At 41.3% G+C, this 20,151-nt stretch overlaps 1 protein-coding gene across 1 annotated transcript in view; it reads left to right on the top strand.

Annotated features, from left to right (window-relative positions):
• Positions 1–20,151, top strand: part of hira (histone cell cycle regulator a) — a 23,651-nt gene extending 3,500 nt beyond the window's left edge. The window contains exons 2-25 of the mRNA XM_086315362.1: positions 2,810–2,872; positions 3,055–3,165; positions 3,967–4,057; positions 5,216–5,310; positions 5,675–5,770; positions 5,900–6,060; positions 6,194–6,361; positions 6,455–6,568; positions 6,815–6,885; positions 7,110–7,215; positions 8,287–8,508; positions 8,821–8,906; positions 9,336–9,536; positions 9,712–9,855; positions 9,928–10,150; positions 10,263–10,370; positions 11,125–11,273; positions 11,691–11,852; positions 12,061–12,119; positions 12,814–12,919; positions 13,009–13,131; positions 13,224–13,387; positions 13,629–13,717; positions 16,465–20,151. Of these exons, the coding sequence (XP_086171488.1) occupies positions 2,810–2,872; positions 3,055–3,165; positions 3,967–4,057; positions 5,216–5,310; positions 5,675–5,770; positions 5,900–6,060; positions 6,194–6,361; positions 6,455–6,568; positions 6,815–6,885; positions 7,110–7,215; positions 8,287–8,508; positions 8,821–8,906; positions 9,336–9,536; positions 9,712–9,855; positions 9,928–10,150; positions 10,263–10,370; positions 11,125–11,273; positions 11,691–11,852; positions 12,061–12,119; positions 12,814–12,919; positions 13,009–13,131; positions 13,224–13,387; positions 13,629–13,717; positions 16,465–16,581 (3,029 nt within the window). The 3' untranslated portion in view covers positions 16,582–20,151. The remainder of the gene's footprint in view (positions 1–2,809; positions 2,873–3,054; positions 3,166–3,966; positions 4,058–5,215; positions 5,311–5,674; positions 5,771–5,899; positions 6,061–6,193; positions 6,362–6,454; positions 6,569–6,814; positions 6,886–7,109; positions 7,216–8,286; positions 8,509–8,820; positions 8,907–9,335; positions 9,537–9,711; positions 9,856–9,927; positions 10,151–10,262; positions 10,371–11,124; positions 11,274–11,690; positions 11,853–12,060; positions 12,120–12,813; positions 12,920–13,008; positions 13,132–13,223; positions 13,388–13,628; positions 13,718–16,464) is intronic.

Here is a 20,151-nt window from a genome sequence, read left to right as displayed (position 1 = left end):
ACAATCATTTCGAGGTCAGTAAACACAACCAGAATTCATACATAAGGCACACGGGATTATAAGGGGCACTGTAGATTTTTCCAAAAAACACAGTAATAACGACGGCCTGCTAGCATGCTCTACCAAAAATAGTGCTTTGTTTTGTATCTGACGGACGAAAGCTAAACCAGTTCCACACCACTGAAGTTGCAGCATTTTTACAAACCAATACTGGTTCATCTTTTTCATTCAATGATCCGCTTTTGCCCTTCTCATTCTCCGTCGCCGCCATGCTTTTTCCACCATGTGCATATGAAAACAAAGGCACTGTGAATGCACGTTTTACTAGAGCAGGGCGATATGGCCAAAAATATTTATCACGATATATATTTTAAAATTTGCGATAACGATATAACTGACGATATAATTGATGCGAGACAAAATACAACTCCGCAAAAAGACAACCTTCCATTTATTTTCACTTAAACAAGAAGCTGGTTTTTATGTACATTAAAGCTTTATAAAAATTTAACAGTGCAAATGCAAATTCCTTGCTGAAAGTTTAACCAAAAGGCATTTCCAGTAGAAATGGGCTGACATATCCTGAGCATAACCATGTATAATATCCACTGAAGTAAAAAAGAGGTGCTTTGCAACATTAAACTGCAGTGTGCAGTACGTATTTTTCGGACCATAAGGTGCACGGGATTATAAGGCACATTAAGCGAAACAAAGCAGTCAGATAAATCAAACTTTATTAAACTCATTCTTCTTGCTTCCTCCACTTCTGTACCATTGATTCATTAATGTTGAATTCTCTGGTAGCTGCTTTATTCCCATGTTGTTGCAGTATATTAATGACTAACCTTGTATTGTGGATGGATTATCTCAGTTGTTCTCCTGACTGAAGTTTGCTCCGTTTACAGCATCCTGCCATGCGATTGCATTTGTCTCTAACTATCAGGAACTTTAGCGTTAACTTTTATAAGTGGAAAAGTGTTAAGTGTTCGTCCTCCAGCTTCACTGTTTATGTTATGCTAACATAGCTGTGTCGCTAGCGATCACGTAGCACATCATTATGTACCAGCTAGCCCAACTTCAGTAACCCTACAAACGTCACTGCTGTTTAGTTTCCTGTCTTCATTTATGTTGGAAGTGATAGCAGAGCTGTACGTTTGAATTTTTTCAGAAATCTCTCAGTCAGAACATGCTATATCATGCTTGGGTAACTAGCGAAACTAGCGAGCTAACTTCCGCTAGCTTCCTGCTAACTTCTAACTCCGTTAAATGTAATAAATTTTGTTTTCATGGATGCCTGGAAGTCAAACTTCATAGTTACACCTGGTAAAGCAGCAATGCTGATCGTTTTATTAAAGATGAAAGAATTTAGACAGTTTTTAACTCTCAGTGATGCTGCAGTGTTGTTTGACCTGAAGCATACGGCGTTTAGGACCCAGATTACTCCCAGATTTAAGAGCATCTTAGTCTGACAATGATAACGACGGCCGCTTGCATGTTCTGCAAAAAAATGTGCTTTGTCGTGTATCTGACGGACAAACACCAAACCAGTTCCACATCACTGAAGTTGCACCTTTTTTACAAACCAATTCTGGTTCATCTGTTTCACTCAACAATCGGCCATGTGCGTATGAAAACAAAGGCACTGCGCATGCGCGTTTTACTCATAATTCTATCGCGATATTTCATTTTCCTATCGTTGCCTAACATTATACCGGTATTACCGTGAACGGTATAATATGGCCCAGCCCTACGTTTTACCCATACTCTATCGCGATATTTCATTTTCTTATCGTTGCCTAACATTATACCGGTATTACCGTGAACGGTATAATATGGCCCAGCCCTACGTTTTACCCATACTCTATCGCGATATTTCATTTTCCTATCGTTGCCTAACATTATACCGGTATTACCGTGAACGGTATAATATGGCCCAGCCCTACGTTTTACCCATACTCTATCGCGATATTTCATTTTCTTATCGTTGCCAAACATTATACCGGTATTACCGTGAACGGTATGATATGGCCCAGCCCTAGCCTCCATAACTTAAAATATAAGAAGTTTGCCGTGATCAGCAGTCTTCTTAGAGCTGCCTACCCAACCAAACTGAGTAACTGAGGATGAAAGGCCTTTGTCAGACCAGATATTCAAGAGCCCAGCTGTCACAATCAATTAGGATCTAGATTTCCTTTGTAGAGCTTGCAGGGTACTAATCAGGCCTCTGGGGTGAAGTGTCAATTAACCAGCAACCATAGACGCCATTAGTTTTTAAAGGTAATCAGAAGTCATCTCATTAGTGCCATCACTACAACATGGTGTGGTGCAGCATCATGCTGTGGGCATATTAGTGAGACAATTTAGGAGAGAGTGTAGCAGTGTTAAGCTTCAGATGTCAACCCAAAGCATATCGCCAAGAAAGTATTTCCAGGAAGTCGTTGTTATCAGATGTGCTTTAGCCATGTACTGAGCAAACGCTCTGAATACCCTTGTCAATGGAAAATGTCAGTGCTGTCATTTAACACACTAGAAAACCTGTTTTGGCTTGTGACTGTGGGACATGTGTGTGCTGTATGGATTGGTGTAAAAATTATGAGTTTGGATCAGCAAAATGCGGAAAACTTAAAAGGTTTTGTAAACTTTCCAGATGCACTCTGGTGTCTTTCCTTTTAGTTACTCCTTTATTTCCTCCAGTTTTCTCAGTATCTCTAGGTTATCTGTGTACAATATCAGTCTGCAGTTTTTGTGTTCTTTAGATCTATTAAAATTGAGATGACTGATATTAAATGTTGATTTTTGTGTTTCTCAGGTAAACCCATATTTTCAGTTGACATCCACCCTGATGGAACAAAATTTGCAACTGGTGGCCAAGGTAAAACCAACAACTGCTAAAATGAAAGTTTCTCCCTTTAGGATCATTTTTAAGCAACAGCTTAGTATTCTAACTGATGGAAAGTTACAGCTGGGTTCAGGTTTACTTTCCAGCTTAGAAAAATTCTCCCTGTTGCTCCTTGTGAAGGTGTTTCATGTTTAAAATACTTGGATTGTTTCCAGGGGAGGATTCGGGGAAGGTGATGATCTGGAACATGGCGCCGGTCCTCAGAGAGGAGGATGAGAAGAACGAGAATATTTCTAAAATGCTTTGCCAGATGGACAATCACTTAGGTAATCAAAGTCTGTATATATGGTTGGTTAATGAGTGTGCTTGTTCTCTAGGTCATTTTTTCCCCTTAATTAAACTTAAGGGTTACTTATGGTCTCTAACGATAGCGCCACACTGTGTGTATATGTAATTTTCTTTAATTAATTAGTTTTTTAACAGTTATTGAAAGCTGCACAAATAAACATCTGATGCATGTAGACTGTACTGCAATACCAACATGCACAGCTGTTATCATTTCCTTGACAAGAGGTCATTTAAATTGATGAAATAGAGTAAAAAAATAAAAATGCTCATTAAGTAAAAATGTAAATCAGATACAACAAATCCGACGTATAAAGCTGAATATAACACAACAAGGGGGTCAGTGAGTAAAAATGTTAGTTAAATACTATAAGATAAGTCTGAAAGAGTTCAAGATGTATTCAGAATGTGATTTGAATAAAAAAGAACTAAGGAAAAGTAACCATTTAAAAAAATAAGTAGACCTTTTACACTATGAAAAAAGAAAGAAAGGAAATCTATAACTATAAACCCATCTGACTAAAACGTTCGGAAACGTTGACCTTGGATGGATGGAGATAACAGCGGCAGGAAATTAAAATCACTTCGCCTTCCATGAACTGCCACTGACATAAACTGCTGCTGTGTTCAGTGACCTAATAACAAGCAGCCATATTTAATAATGAGAGCATCTTGATCTGCAGGTGCTGTTATTGTCCACCCTACCAGCCTCCTCAGCACTAATCCATACAAACTGTATTTATAGCCTCAGTGAGCAGAAGTGTTTGTGTGTGTCTCTGCAGCCTGTGTGAACTGTGTGCGCTGGTCCAACAATGGGCTGTATCTGGCCTCTGGAGGAGACGACAAGCTGGTCATGGTGTGGAAGAGAGCTGCGTATGTATACACACAGTCACTCGCTCAATATGATAAACAGCATTCACTATCTGTCAAGAAACGTCTGGAAAGACAGCCAAACAAGGACGTTTCCATGGTGACTGAGCTGAAAGCAGAATGGGAAACTTTTTGTGTCAGCGTGAACGCACACTAGATTGTGTGTGTGTGTGTGTGATAGGCGGCAATTTTACGGCTTTCCACAGTGCATTATATTACAACGATCTACACTTTAATAAACTTGCATCAATATTATTTATTTATCCTATTCTATTTTTTTGTTCTAGTAACACCAGCATGCTGTTCAATGGTCAATCATATGAGTCACTGTTGTAAACTAGGGCTGTTTAATTAAGCCAAAAAACCAAAAATCTACTATTTTTGTAACCTTAATAATTCTGCAGCACCATGATCCAAAAATTGTCAGTGGTATGCTACTGCTGGAGTTGGGGCATATGCAGATTCTACAGCTGTCAGCTACTGTTGGATGATGTGCTGCTGCTGATGGATGGTATACAGCTATAATCGGTGTATTCCACAGCTCCAGGAGAGGCATGCCACTGGCCACTTTTGGATCTTGACACACTGTTTCCTACACATATACTTTACTTGGGTGGGCCACCGACGGCAGAACGGTCACATAAATATATCTAAATATATTTTGGACCTAATTTTAGCTTTTATTTATTTATTTTGCTGCATGAATAAAAATAACACCAGAGTGTAACTAAGACTGCCAGAGGGGGTTTTTGGACAGACTTCGACATCCTATACTGCAGCTGGTAGCTCTTCTCTGGAAATTTGCTTCCAAGCTGGACAACCAGAATAACCAGAACTTGCAGTAGGTTGATACCTCGTTCAGTTGCTGGTATATGTTACTCACACGAAGTGCTCTTGTTGCCAAAAGCCATAAAAGATGATTATTACACAAGTATTTTTTGTAACAAAGTCTATATTTATTATTCTTTGCTGCTTTAAAGTATGTCCCAGTTCTTTCTCTGTGTATGAACTGACTGGATGCATGCTATCCCTTTCCTGCTAGTTCAAGCTAACTTCCTCTCACTGATGTTTTCTGGTGAATCTCCATTGTTGATAATTATGTCAGCATTCACATTTGCTGCTTTTTAATTTTGTCTGTCTGTGTGTTTCTTTTCCCTGTAGGTTCATCGGTCCCAGCACAGTGTTTGGGTCAAGCAGCAAGTTGGCCAATGTGGAGCAGTGGAGGTGTGTCACAATCCTGAGGAACCACACTGGAGGTAATAGACTCAGAAAATGCACAGAGAAGTTGCAGATGTTCACAGATACTGAACATCTGCACACATCCACCAACCTGGCTAGTTAAAGAGCCTCTGTTCATTGTGTGTGTTCTCGAGGTCTAACAGCTGTGTGGTTAAATGTTTAAAAACAAAAGAATTTCCTGAAACAAGACGATGAATAAATCATAAAAACAAAAATAAAGTGGAAAAATATTTCAGATAATAGCCAGATTTTTTCCCCTTCAACATTCAGTACATTACTTGGTAAATTTCTTTCTTTAAATCCCCTTTGACATATTAATGTCAAAAAAAGAAAAGTGTCACACCATTGTCATCATTTGTTATCATTGTGCTGTGTTTGCAGATGTGATGGACGTGGCGTGGTCTCCTCGTGACGTGTGGCTGGCCTCCTGCAGTGTGGATAACACCATTGTGATCTGGAACGCTCGCAAATTTCCAGGTAAAGTTTAACCACAGCTCAGCCTCTGGAAAATAGAAAATGCTCATATTTACAAAAGTCTTTTGTTTTTAACTGAGAGGGAAAAAACACTTTCTGCACACTCTGCAACTGTCTTAATGATCTATTCAGAGATGATCACTACTCTGCGAGGACACACTGGCCTGGTGAAAGGCCTCACATGGGATCCAGTGGGGAAATACATCGCCTCCCAGGCTGACGACCACAGTCTGAAAGTGTGGCGGACGGTGGACTGGCAGATGGATGCAAACATCACCAAACCTTTCAGTGAGGTACAGAAACACTCACTCTCGCTTTGATTGGAACCCACTGAATACATTGTGTGTTTCCACTAATTGATTTAGGTTTTGATTTTATTTTGTCATCACAGTTTAAGGGATTTTTCTCTTTCTGTCTCACTCTCAGTGCGGTGGGACGACCCACGTCCTGCGTCTGTCCTGGTCTCCAGACGGTCAGTATCTTGTGTCGGCTCATGCAATGAACAACTCCGGCCCCACCGCTCAGATTGTGGAGAGAGATGGCTGGAAGACTAATATGGACTTTGTGGGCCACCGTAAAGCTGTCACTGTGGTGGTGAGGATGTGCTAGCAACATGTTCAGCCAGTAAATCTATATTTAAACAAAAGAAAAGCTACTTATTGATGCGTCTGGTTTCTGTTCCTACAGAAATTCAACCCAAAGATTTTCAAGAAGAAGCAGAAGAACGGCAGCTCTCCGAAGCCCAGCTGTCCGTACTGCTGCTGCGCTGTTGGCAGCAAAGACCGATCGCTCTCCGTCTGGGTCAGTAAAAAACCCACAGTTTTAAAGTTTAAAATAATGATAGTAAAACATAAAAGTTAGTACTCTCATTCCTTAGTCAAGCTGCAGTTTTCATGGCTTATTGATGTGATGACATGTACATTAATAACCAAGTGAGGGCAGTTTTTCCAGTTCAGTGGTTTCTCACCAGGAATCGCCAAACCCAGTTTTAGTAGCTGTTTGGGAGGATATAAAAAAATAAAGTCTCTCTCGCTCTCTCTGCTCCAGCTCACCTCACTGAAGCGCCCTCTTGTGGTCATCCATGATCTTTTCGATAAATCCATTATGGACATTTCCTGGTGAGTGAAGACATTGTGGGCTGTCACATTCTGCAGTCTCTCTTATTCTAAGTCCACCGCCCTGACATCAGATATCTGACTTCAGATATCATTTTTAATGTCTCAGTGTGTGGATGCTTTTTTACCTGCACCCTTCTCTGTTTGCATACAGGTGTTTTGTGTAGGCTTATTAAACATTACTGGTGGTGATAAATGTCTGAGTTTGATATGTATGTGTGTATCAGGACATTGACGGGTCTGGGGATGTTGGTTTGTTCGATGGATGGCACAGTCGCCTATTTGGACTTCTCCCTGGATGAACTGGGAGACCCGCTGAATGAAGAGGAGAAGGTAAGAAGCATCAAGGCATCACTGAAATTGTGACTGTATGTTTACAACTAGTCCTGTGTACACTTAAGACCTGTGTCATATATATTCTACTCCAATGGTAGATGCTCATGTTAAACATAGCTAGAGTTTCAAATAATGAGGTCAGCTTGTGTACAAGGATATCATGTAGGTCAAGTCTCAAGCTTTGAATGCTTGGTTTCAGATGGTGTTTTCCGCTCTTGGCTGTGTTTTATGACATATGGGGGATATCCCAAATGTGGTCATCTCAGGCACATGGCTCTGCCGGTGTGTGGAGAAATCTGCCCCACTTACTGTTTAATTTTGGTTGTGAGTTGCAGCCAATCAGGAGAAAGTAGGTTTAGAGAATAAGGAGCTAAGACGGCTTGTTTCAAACAGAAGATGAACTGAGGGATAGAGACCAAGGCCCTGTGTAAGATTAGTAAGGTTTATTTTAAGTGCAGACTATGCAAAGCTATTCCAGTAGACTATAACAATAAATATATGGAGCTGGAAAAAACGAGGTCCAATTTAAACATTTTTTTGGAGCCTGAGTAAGTGCCCAGGGGTGTTGACCATCTGAGCAGCTTGCCTTATGTACTGTCTTTCTTTACTTGTGGGGAGTAATTTAGGAGCCCAGTAAGATAAATAAAGATTATTTGAACTGTGCCTCATCTACTCTAGTAGAGTGCAGCAATGAAAACGTAGAGCTGAAAATATGTACTGCTGATATATTTAAAGTCAAAGTCTTCTCCTGATCTTTTATTTATTTAGCTAATAATAAACTCTAAACCAGCTAACAAATACAAAGTTTTATTTAAACCACATAACAAAGTTGTCCCTTCTCATCTTGTTTTTCATTCTTAGAAGTAGAGAAAAGTAATCAGTGAATGAAAAATGCACCACATGAGGCCCAGACTCTGCTTTATGTATAATTATTGGTTGACATCTTTATATTCCAGGTTTTTATTGCTAAGCAGTTTAACAGATTTTTTAAATTTTGTTGGTGGTTCTTGCTTAAATAAGGTTTCTTCCCTCCTAGAAAACTTTTCTTTTTCTTCTTGTGACAAATAGAACAGTATCCATCAGAACATCTACGGTAAGAGTCTGGCTATAACCAGCACCGAGGCTCAGCTCTCCACCACCATCATCGAGAACCCAGAGATTCTCAAATACCAACAGGAGCGGCAGAACTCTGCCCAGGCCAACTCAGGACCAGGTGCTGCTGCACCTGAATCCTCAGCACCCAAACTCAACAGTGTGATGAACGGGGAGTCTCTGGAGGACATCAGGAAGGTAGATGGAGCAGCCATCTATAATAAATGAAATTAAGGGGGGAAAAAATGCTTACATAGTTCTGGGAGGTGCTTCCTGGAAGCATATCAGAAACCTGATAATTATATTTTCATTGGGTTTTTGGAAAACTGTTAGAGTAGAGACAAAATACATTAGAAATCAAAGTCCAACACAGTTTAAAATATACTAATACTTATGTTTTTTATATATATATTAATGTTTTAAACTTTTAATTTTCCAAAGCTGTCAAAACATCCTTTTTATATCTGTGCAGCGTAAATTTCTTGGATGCTTTATTCTCTCATCTGGCAGAATCTTTTGAAGAAGCAGGTGGAGACGAGAACAGCAGATGGCAGAAGAAGAATCACACCGCTCTGCATTGCTCAGCTGGACACGGGGTAGGAAGGCATGAAACACACTCCGGTGAACAAGATGGCTGATCTCACAAAAATAGCTGGTAGATCATGTTTGGACTCCAAAGATAGCGGCTGGACTGATTACAGGTTTCTTCTGTGCCATCAAAGCTACAGCAACACAATAAGAGAAGAGCTTGAAGTGTCAAATCTTTGGTTTTGAGTCCACACAAGTTCAAAGACTCCTCTCAGTCTGAACCGGATCTAGATTTAATTAACAGTTGAAACAGGGGGCTATTGTTGCGTGTTTTAACAACATAGAAGCCACGTGGTGCAAACTGAAGATGATTCTGGTCCACAGAGCTAATGCAATGTAGAAAAAGTGATGGTTAAAGTTAGTTATTGTTGTATAAAAGTAATAATAATGTTAACCAGATGAAGAGTAGAAGATCACAGGCCCTTTTCTCTCTGCAGGGATTTCTCTCCGGCTTTGTTCAACAGTGTTCCCATCCTGCCCTCGGGCTCATCCATGTCCAGCCAGCTCACCCCCCAGCTCAGCTCCGACTCCAGCCCAGGACAGGCCTCTTCTATGGGGCTTAAGCCCACACACGACCCCATGCTTACCTCACCTCCTCCCAACAACACTGCTAAGCCAATGGAGGACAACAATGATGGGTATGGAGATCACAGATAGGGAATTTTTGCTGTTGTTTTCTGTTTTACCCTCTCTGTGTTGTCTTTTTCATACTTTAAATTCCCAAACCTCCCACTTCCTCTTCCCAGTCGTTTACATGGCGCTTGGTTTTCTCATTCCCGCCTTCACTTGTCTTTCTCATTATCTTCGTCCTAGTGTCAAATCCAGTCTGCTGCTCACCTCTGCCTCCAAGATTGAGCCAATGAAAGCTTTGGACTCCAGGTTTACAGAGAGGTCAAAGGCCACACCAGGCGTGACAGCCGCCATTTCGTCCACAGCTGGACTCACACCGTTAGACAGGTGAGTAACTGCAAGTGAAGAACATCAAACACAAAAACAGAACACAGAGACATATCTGATGTCCTGTTCTAGCAACAGGCCGAAAGACGGCGTCACCGCCCAGAAGGAGGCAAAAACCAAAGAAGAGACCAGCAGTGACAGCGAGGATAAGATGGCTGCCATCAACAAGAACCTGACATTTGGCAAGAGGAAACCAGAGCTGCTGCTGGATGGAAGAGAGGTGCTGGAGAAGAGGAAGAAGGGACGGCCCAGGAAAGACAAGATGGCTGCTTCCATGGCCCAGCCTTTCACTCAGGTAGAGGGACATGTGGATGATCTGAAGCCTGAAAATCTGTTATTTTAAGCTCTTTGGGTGCAGCTAAAATAGGTTAACCAAGTGTGCTTTTCTACTTATCTCGTCATAACAGATAACTCCTCCCGCGGAACAGGAGCCCAGCAGGGTTGTAGCTCCTCCAGCTCCTGTCGCTGTTCTCAAACTACCAACACCAAGTACACAGAAGGCCTTCAGTCTGCAGGTAACACACCGTCTGTCATCTCTTTGGTTTGGACTTTAAGTGTTTAGTGTGTTTATCCAGCTGGAAGATGTATTGTACTTTTATAACCACCTTAATTGACAGTTTTTCACCTCGAATTATATCTGTTTGCATCCCCCGTCTGATCTCTCACAAGCTCTACGGTTTGGCTTTGGGTCTTTCTTTTTATTTCTTTGCTAAGTTTGTTCTCTTGTTCTTCTAGCTAAGGTCGTCGTTGTTCTCTGCCTGCTTTTTTTTTTGTCTTTTTCTTCTTTTTAGTGTTTCCACTGTGTGGCTACTCATTTTGTAGCTTTTTTTTCTTAAGCCCACGTCTCAGAGGTAGAAATTCTTATTTTAGTTCAAGCCTGTTTGTTTGTTTTGTTTATATCTATTAATAAATAGCCATCAGCACTTTAGAAAGCCTTCTCTGGCTTCCTCCTTGGACACTTATCGTTTCAGTTTCTTCAGTTAGAAATTCTCCCTTTTCTGTTTGAGCAGTGTCGTCTTCTCCCTTGTCTTGAAACATCAGCTTTGGTGGATTTGTAATTGATGAAGGCGATGCTCCATACATTATCGAGAGTGTTTGTTGTGCAGCTTATGCTTCTTCCTGCTCGTTTTTGAACATGAAAGTTGTTGTTGTTGTTTTTTTGTTTTTGTATTTGTGGTCGCTTGTTTTCCTTTGTTTCTCTTTTGATTTCTATGTTGTTGTACTTTTTTAACATGTTCAAAATAAAGATTAAATTCAAATTCAATTCAGGTGAGCATGGAGCCCTCAGTGTTCCTGGAGGTGGAGAATGAGGTGTCCATGGTTGCAGGTTCGAAGCTCAGCCAGCTGCGATGCTCCAGAGACGGACGAGACTGGAACACGCTCCTGCCCAGCTCTGTGGTCGTTGCTGCAGGCAGCAGGTAGGAGGCGCTGCTGAGTTTTCATACAGACAGAATCTCTGTTTATACTTGAATTGATTTACTTTCACTTTTTGATGTGACTTGGAAAAAAAACTAGTAGCTTCAGAACTTAAAAGGTCAGGGACTAAAGCTAAAATAGACATTTAAGTAAAGTAACGCAGATTCATTGCCGAAATTACATGCAGAATATTTTTTATGTGTGCAGTCATCCTCTAAACTCCCAGTTGGAGGAGGGAAAGTCTTCGAGGTATCACTGAAAAGTGGAGGATATTCCCACACAGTGCTACTGATTTTAATTTAGGCCACACTGTTATGAAATGAAAACATCAGCAGGTCTACCAAAGACAGAAAATGTAAAAAAAAAAATGAATTAACAGCACAAAATCTGGTCTTCCTAATTCTCCTCCACTCCCTCAGTGACATCCTTGCAGTTGCCTGTGAGGACAGGATGTTGTCAGTCTTCTCTTCCTGTGGGCGGCGACTCCTTCCTGCCATTCAGCTAGGCACGCCTGCGTCTGCCTTACACTGCTCTGCCCACTACGTCATGGTTCTGACCGCTGGAGCGACTTTGTCCGTGTGGTCAGTGTTCAGCTGCTCTGTTTGATTTGAATTGCTTGGGAGCTTTTGTTGCATTTTTTTATCTTTGATCTCTGAGGTAAAACTAGTTTTACAGAGATGCCTACGCATTTAGAAACTGCATTAATTTACGCTGGTAGTATTTAATGAATATTTGTCTTTATTCTAAAATCTTTGCTCTTTGTAATAATTCATTTTTTTGTTTCTGCAGGGATGTTCAGAAACAGAAGGCTCTGGTCAAGAACGAGTCTCTGCTGACTGTTTTGTCTGGTGAGTCATCGCCACAGCTGATATCTACTCACATCAAAACAAGCTTGACCGATAAAACAGCAGAGAGATGTAGTGAGGTGCACTGTGTAGCGAGACTAATGTGTTAATGGGTATATTTAGAGTTAAAGCTGCTTATCTAACGCTAAACTGACTAATGCTGAACACATAACCTGCTCCAGAGAAGTCATATTCAGAGTTTTGTTTAGAATGTATACTTTCATTGATATTTATTTTAAATGTGCAGTCTGTTGAGCTGTGCCTTACTGACGAAATTTGCATGCACCCAGTTGGTTATGAGGAAAACAAATATTATGCTTGATTCTAATCTGCTGCCAATTCTGTTTTACACTGCTGGCCTTGCAGCTAGTGGAACAAAAGTATTTAAAAATGAGTTCATTAGTAGGCCATTTTACACTGAGAATATAAAATCAGTAGCGTTTCACCAAAAGCTGAAAGTATTAGCCCATGACCACCATGAAGCTGTGGGACAGAGGCAGACCCACCTGTTATCTCTCACTGGGGTTTTTAGGGTTTGTAGCGCCGGCTAACAGAGGGAACGTGTGGTTATGTCCAACTTGCTTCACTGCACTCTCCAGGCCAGATTTGATTTGATTATATAATGACTCAGGTGATTATTAATAAGTGAATCGAGCCGTGTTATTCTCCATGAAAACTACTTTGTTTGTGTCTTCAGGTGCTGACACTACAGTGTCCCAGTCTCTGCTGACTCAGCAGGGAGTTCCAGTCATTGGACTGTCCAACGGGAAGTCGTACTGCTTCAGCTCCTCTCTGGAGACATGGTGAGAAACACTATGGAAGTACTCACTGTACTCACAGATGAATAATGAACCAATGGATTTGACAGCTGTGATTAAACCATCTCTCTCAGGACTCTGATAGCAGATAAAAGTGACTCTCTGGTTCAGTGTGCTGACTTCAGGAGCTGCCTGCCTAGCCACGATACACCGGTGTCCTCTGGGCCTCTGGCTGTCATGCAGGGACGCAACCTCAAGTATGTCTTTAATATTAATCTGCACTTCTCATCTTCAGTAATATAAAATGTAATAAAGAAAGTCAATAAAAAAGTCTCGGTGCTCCCCGCAGTGCCGGTCGGCTGGCTTCCCGCCTCTCCTCCACCCCTCACCACCTGCAGCAGAGCATGACGCTGGCCTTCCTGGAGAATCAGCTGGCGTCTGCTTTGACTCTGCAGTCAGCACAGGAGTATCGCTACTGGCTGCTCATCTATGCCCGTTTCCTCGTCAATGAAGGTACCAAACTTTCAGCTGAAGGGACAAACATCAGTTTTGAGTATTGCAGATGTGTTCTGATAGAAAATGAGAAATGGTGGAAACTAAAACAACCTAGGTGCTTTCAGAAAATTTGGACTCAATTGTCTGATTGAACAGGCGGCAACTGTAGAAAAGCAAGCTTGCACAGTGTCATATGTAGTACACAAGCCTTATATAAACAACTCTTATATTTCATATATTTTTCTGTTTTTCCTTCCAGGCTCAGAGTATCGCCTCAGAGAACTCTGCAAGGAGCTCCTGGGTCCTGTCCACAAATCAGCGGCTACATCCTGGGAGCCCACCACACTGGTACGACAACAAAAATCAGTCTCTTCCTCTTGATTTTGTCTTTTCAAATCAAATCAAATCAAATCACTTTTATTGTCACATCACATGTGCAGGTACATTGGTACAGCACATGTGAGTGAAATTCTTGTGTGCGAGCTTCACAAGCAACAGAGTTGTGCAAAATACAATAATGTAAACAAGCAAAATACAAGAATGGCTACATCTGAAACTAATAAATATATGTACAATATATAATAGTGTATGCATTTCTGGATGTGTATACTAAATATTTTTCTGTGTGTGTGTGTGTGTGTGTGTGTACATATTTTACAAATTAAATAGAGTAAACAATAAATAAAATATATAAAATATACAGAGTTGAATATGTGCAAAACAGTGGCGTTACTGTACAGTATGGAGTGCATAATGTTGAAGTTCCAGTAGTGAAGCTGAGGTGTCTATGAAGTGTTCAGCAGTCTGATGGCCTGGTGGAAGAAGCTGTCTCTCAGTCTGCTGGTACGGGACCGGATGCTGCAGAACCTCCTTCCTGATGGAAGTAGTCTGAACAGTTTATGGCTGGGGTGACTGGAGTCCTTGATGATCCTCCCCGCTTTCCTCAGGCAGCGCTTCCTGTAGATGTCTTGGAGGGAGGGAAGCTCACCTCCAATTATCCGTTCAGAGCACCGCACTACTCGCTGGAGAGCTTTGCAGTTGTAGGCGGTGCTGTTGCCATACCAGGTGGTGATGCATCCAGTGAGGATGCTCTCAATGGCACAGTGATAGAAGGTCCTGAGGATGCGGGGGCTCATGCCGAATCTTTTCAGTCTCCTGAGAAAGAAGAGGCGCTGCTGCGCCTTCTTCACTGTTTTGTTTGTGTGTACTGACCACGTAAGATCCTCAGCCAGATGTACACCAAGGAACCGGAAGCTGCTCACTCTCTCCACAGCAGCGCCGTTGATGGTGATGGGGGTGTGTACTTCTCTGCACCTCCGGAAGTCCACTATCAACTCCTTTGTCTTTGCGACGTTGAGGGTGAGATGGTTGTCTTGACACCAGTGGGTCAGGGCGCTGACCTCCTCCCTGTAAGCTGTCTCATCACTGTTGGTGATAAGACCCACCACTGTAGTGTCGTCCGCAAACTTCACAATGATGTTGGAGTTGTTAGTGGCCGTGCAGTCGTAGGTGTAGAGTGAGTACAGGAGAGGGCTCAGTACACACCCCTGTGGAGCACCAGTGTTCAGTGTGACGGGGGATGAGGTGATGCTGCCCAGTCTGACCACTTGGCGTCTGTCAGACAGGAAGCTAAGGATCCAGCTGCAGAGGGAGCTGCTCAGTCCTAGATCCTGCAGTTTCCTGTCCAGCTTCGAGGGAACGATGGTATTGAATGCTGAGCTGTAATCTACAAACAGCATCCTCACATACGTGTCTCTCTTCTCCAGGTGTGACAGGGCAGTGTGTAGTGTCAGGGCTATGGCATCATCAGTGGACCTGTTGTGGCAGTATGCAAACTGTAGAGGGTCCAGTGAGTCGGGTAGTGCAGAGCAGATGAAGTCCCTGACCAGCTTCTCGAAGCATTTGCTTACGATGGGGGTCAGGGCTACAGGTCGCCAGTCGTTCAATGAGGAGATGGTGGAGGATTTGGGTACAGGGACGACGGTGGCCATTTTGAAGCAGGCTGGGACTACAGACAGAGAGAGGGAAAGGTTGAAGATGTGTGTGAACACTCCAGCCAGCTGAGCCGCGCATGACTTGACTTTTAACATGATCCAAAGTCCACTGAATATTAACAGCTTTTATTAGTATAGTCACTACAAAATGTGACATGAAACACAGCTTTTACTAAATAGTAAGTGAAGCACAGAACAGCTTTGTCTTTAAAGGGTTTATTTAGATGTTTGAGACAAGTTAGCCGAGGTGCAGTTTGGACGTGGGCTAAATGTCAGATTAGTTGAAAGTTTGCACTTATAAACTGCACCAGGATCTGTTTCTGACAGCCTAATATTTTATCTTTGGTTGTGAGAAACAATTTCAGAGATTTGATTGGTATTAGTGGAGTCAAACTGAAAATAGTGAAAATACTACAAATACGGTAGTGAGGTGATCAGCAGATGTTCAGACAGTGGAAGCTGGAGCTGATCAGCATCTGCTGTCTCTCATTAGACTGTATTGCTTCACTGTGTCTGTGCTGTTGGTGTCTTTTGAACTTTTTTGATGGACTGCCTCATTAATATTATGTCTTGCTGTGTGGTACCGACCGTCTAGGAAATGTCTGCTTCAATTTGCAAATCTAATATTTTATTAGTCTGGTCCTAATTAGCACTACTTAGGATGTCTGTGTCTCTGTGTTACACCTGGACAGTTTATGCAGCTTGCGCCACCCCATTGTCAAGGTGGTGAATGATTTCGAATGTAGAATTTTGAAATTGATACCATAGGTGTGTCTGCTCGGAGGCTGAGGGGTAACACTGGCAGCCGCTCGTATTTTTTATTTTATTTTAGTATTTGAGATTGCTACTTTGTTTTGATCATTTACTCATTTCCCAGAATCTCTGATACACATTACTGGTAAGTATGCTTGGATGATATAAACCAAAATTATCTGAACTAAAGAACACTTTGTAACGACTGCGCACACGCTGTAAACAATGTCACTTCTGCAAGATGACAGTTCTGATTTCTTCCATATTTTTGCTTCTTTTTGCACACAAAGAGGAAAAGATGAGTCGCTTCGTCCTCACACGTTCACTGTTTGACTTGTGTGTTTTTAGGGTCTACGTAAGCGTGAGCTGCTGCGGGAGGTCTTACCCGTCATCGGTGAAAACCTTCGGTTCCAGAGACTGTTCACTGAGTACCAGGATCAGCTGGAGTTGCTGCGCAACAAATAGCACGCGCTGCTACGCAGACAGAAACTGACACAAACACACACGGACTTAAAACAGTTCGGTTTGCCTCGGCTCAGCTCCGGTAAACTTTGACTGCTTTCTTCAACTTGAAACGCTGCTCTGGCTCAGACCTGAAAAACACGACCTGGGTGTCTTCTGAGAACTTTAACATCAGCCGGTCCTCAGCTTTTTGAGCGCTGGGACTTTTCAGTGCTGTCGTTCACCAGACAGTTTTTTTTTTCTTTCTGGTTTTCAGTTTCAATTCTCCTCTCCTGTCTTTATTCCTTCTAAATGTGATCTTTTTGACCTATGCACCTCTTGCCCTCCTAATCATGAACCTAGAAAAGGTAACTCAAGGGAGATGGTGATAGAAACGGTCGTCAGGTGCAGCATCAGCAGCTGTATGGAATCATTCTCAGAGGTCTTGGAGAGAGATCAGAGGTAAAATGTAAAGAGAAATGTAAATTAGAACAGATTTATAGGAGCAATATGCTTGCACCAAAGTGATGCCAATTTAGTGAGAAATAGTCTCTCACCTGCATCTGCCAGGTGAAGGAAATGAAGGGCATCCAGACTACGGATCAGCTGGGTTTTTACAGGTTGGTATTCCCGAGTGTACCGTTATCTTTAAAATCAGCAGTTCTCATACCAAAATGCGAAAAGGGTGGTAAAATGCAAGGCCATGACTGAAATGCAGGATTGTTGTCTGTGAAATAAAATTGGAAAATTGAAAAAAGAATTTGTGCACAAACATTAAGCAGAAATTTATGTAAGCACTAAACTAGGGCTATCTGTGAGTCTGCACCTTCGATTGGTGCATTCGCCATTCCTTGGTCCTCCCTCGACTGAATGAGCTTTTACATTCTGTAATCTCTCCACAGTGTAGCTCCATTCTTAGCTATTTAAAATAGATTTTGTTTGTAAAAGGATAATCCTTCACTTCTGCAGAGATGGGCTGGCGCATCTAGATGAAGGTGATTTTAAAAAAGTCATCGCCCTACAGAGAATAGGATCTGGTGCAACTGGGAAACACGTCTGACGCTACGACTGATCATTAGGCTAAACCAGTATCACATCTCAGAATCTCTGGCTGCACTAAAATCATCGTAAACACAAATTCAGACAAAATAAAGTTCTTAAAAAATGAACGAGACACCAGATGGTTTAGGGCATTGCAGGAATCCCTGGTAGATGTGCAATAGTTGTACATCGGTACAAGCTCTTGGTGCTAGACATTGTTTGTAAACTGTTAGTGCCGAGTGTTACAGGTTGAGAGAAAGAATCAGCTTATGGAATCAAAATTTCTTCATTATTTTTTAACTGTTTTCTCAACACAAGACACGTTTTAGAGTGTTGAGAAAATGGTTCTGTTTTCAGGCCGGCCTTAGTCATTGCACGGTGTTATACGGTGGCTGCATGAATCATAATGCACAATATTAAATTAACCCAACAGTAGGCCTTTCAGACATGGGTAACATGGCTGACTTACCAGTCTGTTACAGTAATGGCACTCTGTCATTCGTAGGGCACTTTTACACTTTAACTGTGGCGTCAGACAGACTTACTGACAGCGGTGAAAAAATGCAAAGTGATGGGATGTGCAAGAAATTTGTCATAGTTGCAAAAGTCTTGACGCACATGTGGTAACAAGTATTTTTGGTATTATCTCCAAATCTAACCCACAGACCGTATAAAAGATGTATGCCGTTAAAGCTGCAGTCTAATATTGGCCACCAGAGGGCGATAAAGAGTTCTAGTCCTTTGGGAAAGCTTCCCTTATACTTGACCTCTGTAAAAACTTTGCTGGTGAGTTAAAGGTCTCAGTCAATCATTTCAGGTCTTCGTCAACATCAAGATTATTTTGTAAGTTTAGCTTATGATTTCACAGTTGTTTGGTTTTTGCTCGTCATACCCAGTTTCAAAACACCAAGATGGCAACAGCGAAAAAGCTTCTCTCGAATCTTCAAATTGTGACCACAGAAGAATGTTTTCATGTAGAAAACTGTAATAATGAAGCCACATGCTGTCATACAAGTTCTGCTTTTTTTGTTTGTTTAGTTTGTTTTGTTTTCTGTCATGTGTGATCTGTCCAAACTTTGCAGTGACAAATTTTTCCTCTGTCCAGGCGAGCAACATTGCTGGCCCACTTCAGTCTAAAAGTGACCAGTTTGCGGGCTCAGAATGATGGAAATGGATAGAGGCTAATCACAGATAAAAAATCTCTTAACTCGCATGTCCAGAGTAGCTGCAGGGTTTTATTTTTCTGAACTCCACCAAAAATGGTTCTGGATTTGTCAGATAATTATGTCTTATATTTGAAATCATGTGGACATTTCAGGAGACCAGACTCGGTGAAATGTTCTGTATATGTGTTTTTTTTTTTTCCCACTTGGTTTGTAAATAAGCTGAACTCAGAAACACAACCAGAGCCGATAAAGGCTCCGATTTCTCTCGATTTCTCTTCACATTTCTCTGCTGCTGTGCAAGAATCACTGCTTTCAATTCAGGATTAAGGAGGGAAAATTGTTTTCTGATATCCATTAACTTGACATTTGACCCAAAGGTCAAGAAACCCAGTGACACATTAATGAAGTTCATTTACCTTAATAGTACGTGTGTTTAGCCTTTTGTTAGTCTGCAGCAACATTAATGCACTCCTCTGCCTGCTCTGTGTGATCACACAGGAAGCTTGTTTAGTGTTATATTTCACTTCTGAGTGTGGTAAGCAGCACAGAGGAATCCCTTTTACTTAACACCCCCCTTTTTATTTTTTCTTCTTCTTCTTTTTTTTTTTTTTTTTATCTGTACAGAACTTCCTTCCTTATTTGTTTCATTTCTTTTTGTTGTTGTTTTTTCGGGGGGTTTTCGCTGTCAGTCATTTTTAAATGTTTCTACAAGACGTTTTGTTTGATTTGTTTTCAATTTGTATAAGAAAAAGAAAAAATAACCAGAGACAAGCTGAAGTTTTTGCTTTGGAAAAAAAAGAGGAAAGATTAAACAAATGAGGAACAGTTGTGGCTTGTTAATTTCCTGTGTGGTATTGCTTCATTTTGTGTTCGTGTGTGTTACTGGCTCTCAAGTAATGGGTCCTGATGCTGATAATTCCCAACCAGATTTCAGCTAATGTTCCCCCACAGCTCGGAATCCCATCATCAACACCACTTTCTATGATAACATTTTTTTAAACTTGTTTGAAATTCACTTGGGCCTTTTTTTTTTTTTTTTTTTTAACCCATTTCCTCTCCTTCTTTATAGCAATTCTGGCCACTACTTTGTAAACACACAGCGCCTATTTATTTGTTGTATGTATTCATTATGCTACCATTATTTAAAAGTAATGTTAGCTAGCAATAACTTAAATATCGTTAGCTAACAGTAGCAGCGTAGCCATTCTGTCCATCAAGTTTGTTTCTTTTGTACCGTTTCCTTTAAATTCTTGAAACTATCAATATTTTCTTCTGTATCTCTGGCAGTTTATCCTCTAACAGTTTAATAATTCGTTTTTTCATTAGACTGGCTCAACAGGTGGCTGTTTTGATGAACAAATAACATTTAAAAAATTTACAGCCTATG

The sequence above is a fragment of the Aulonocara sp. 'chitande type north' Nkhata Bay genome, linkage group LG12 (assembly GCF_057382095.1).
Source record: "Aulonocara sp. 'chitande type north' Nkhata Bay isolate Kocher_YH1m ecotype deep benthic linkage group LG12, A_spYH_male_GT1.1, whole genome shotgun sequence".
NCBI classification, from domain to species: domain Eukaryota; kingdom Metazoa; phylum Chordata; class Actinopteri; order Cichliformes; family Cichlidae; genus Aulonocara; species Aulonocara sp. 'chitande type north' Nkhata Bay.
The sequence above is the reverse complement of the archived record's forward strand: the minus strand, read 5'-3'. Positions and strand labels throughout refer to the sequence as shown.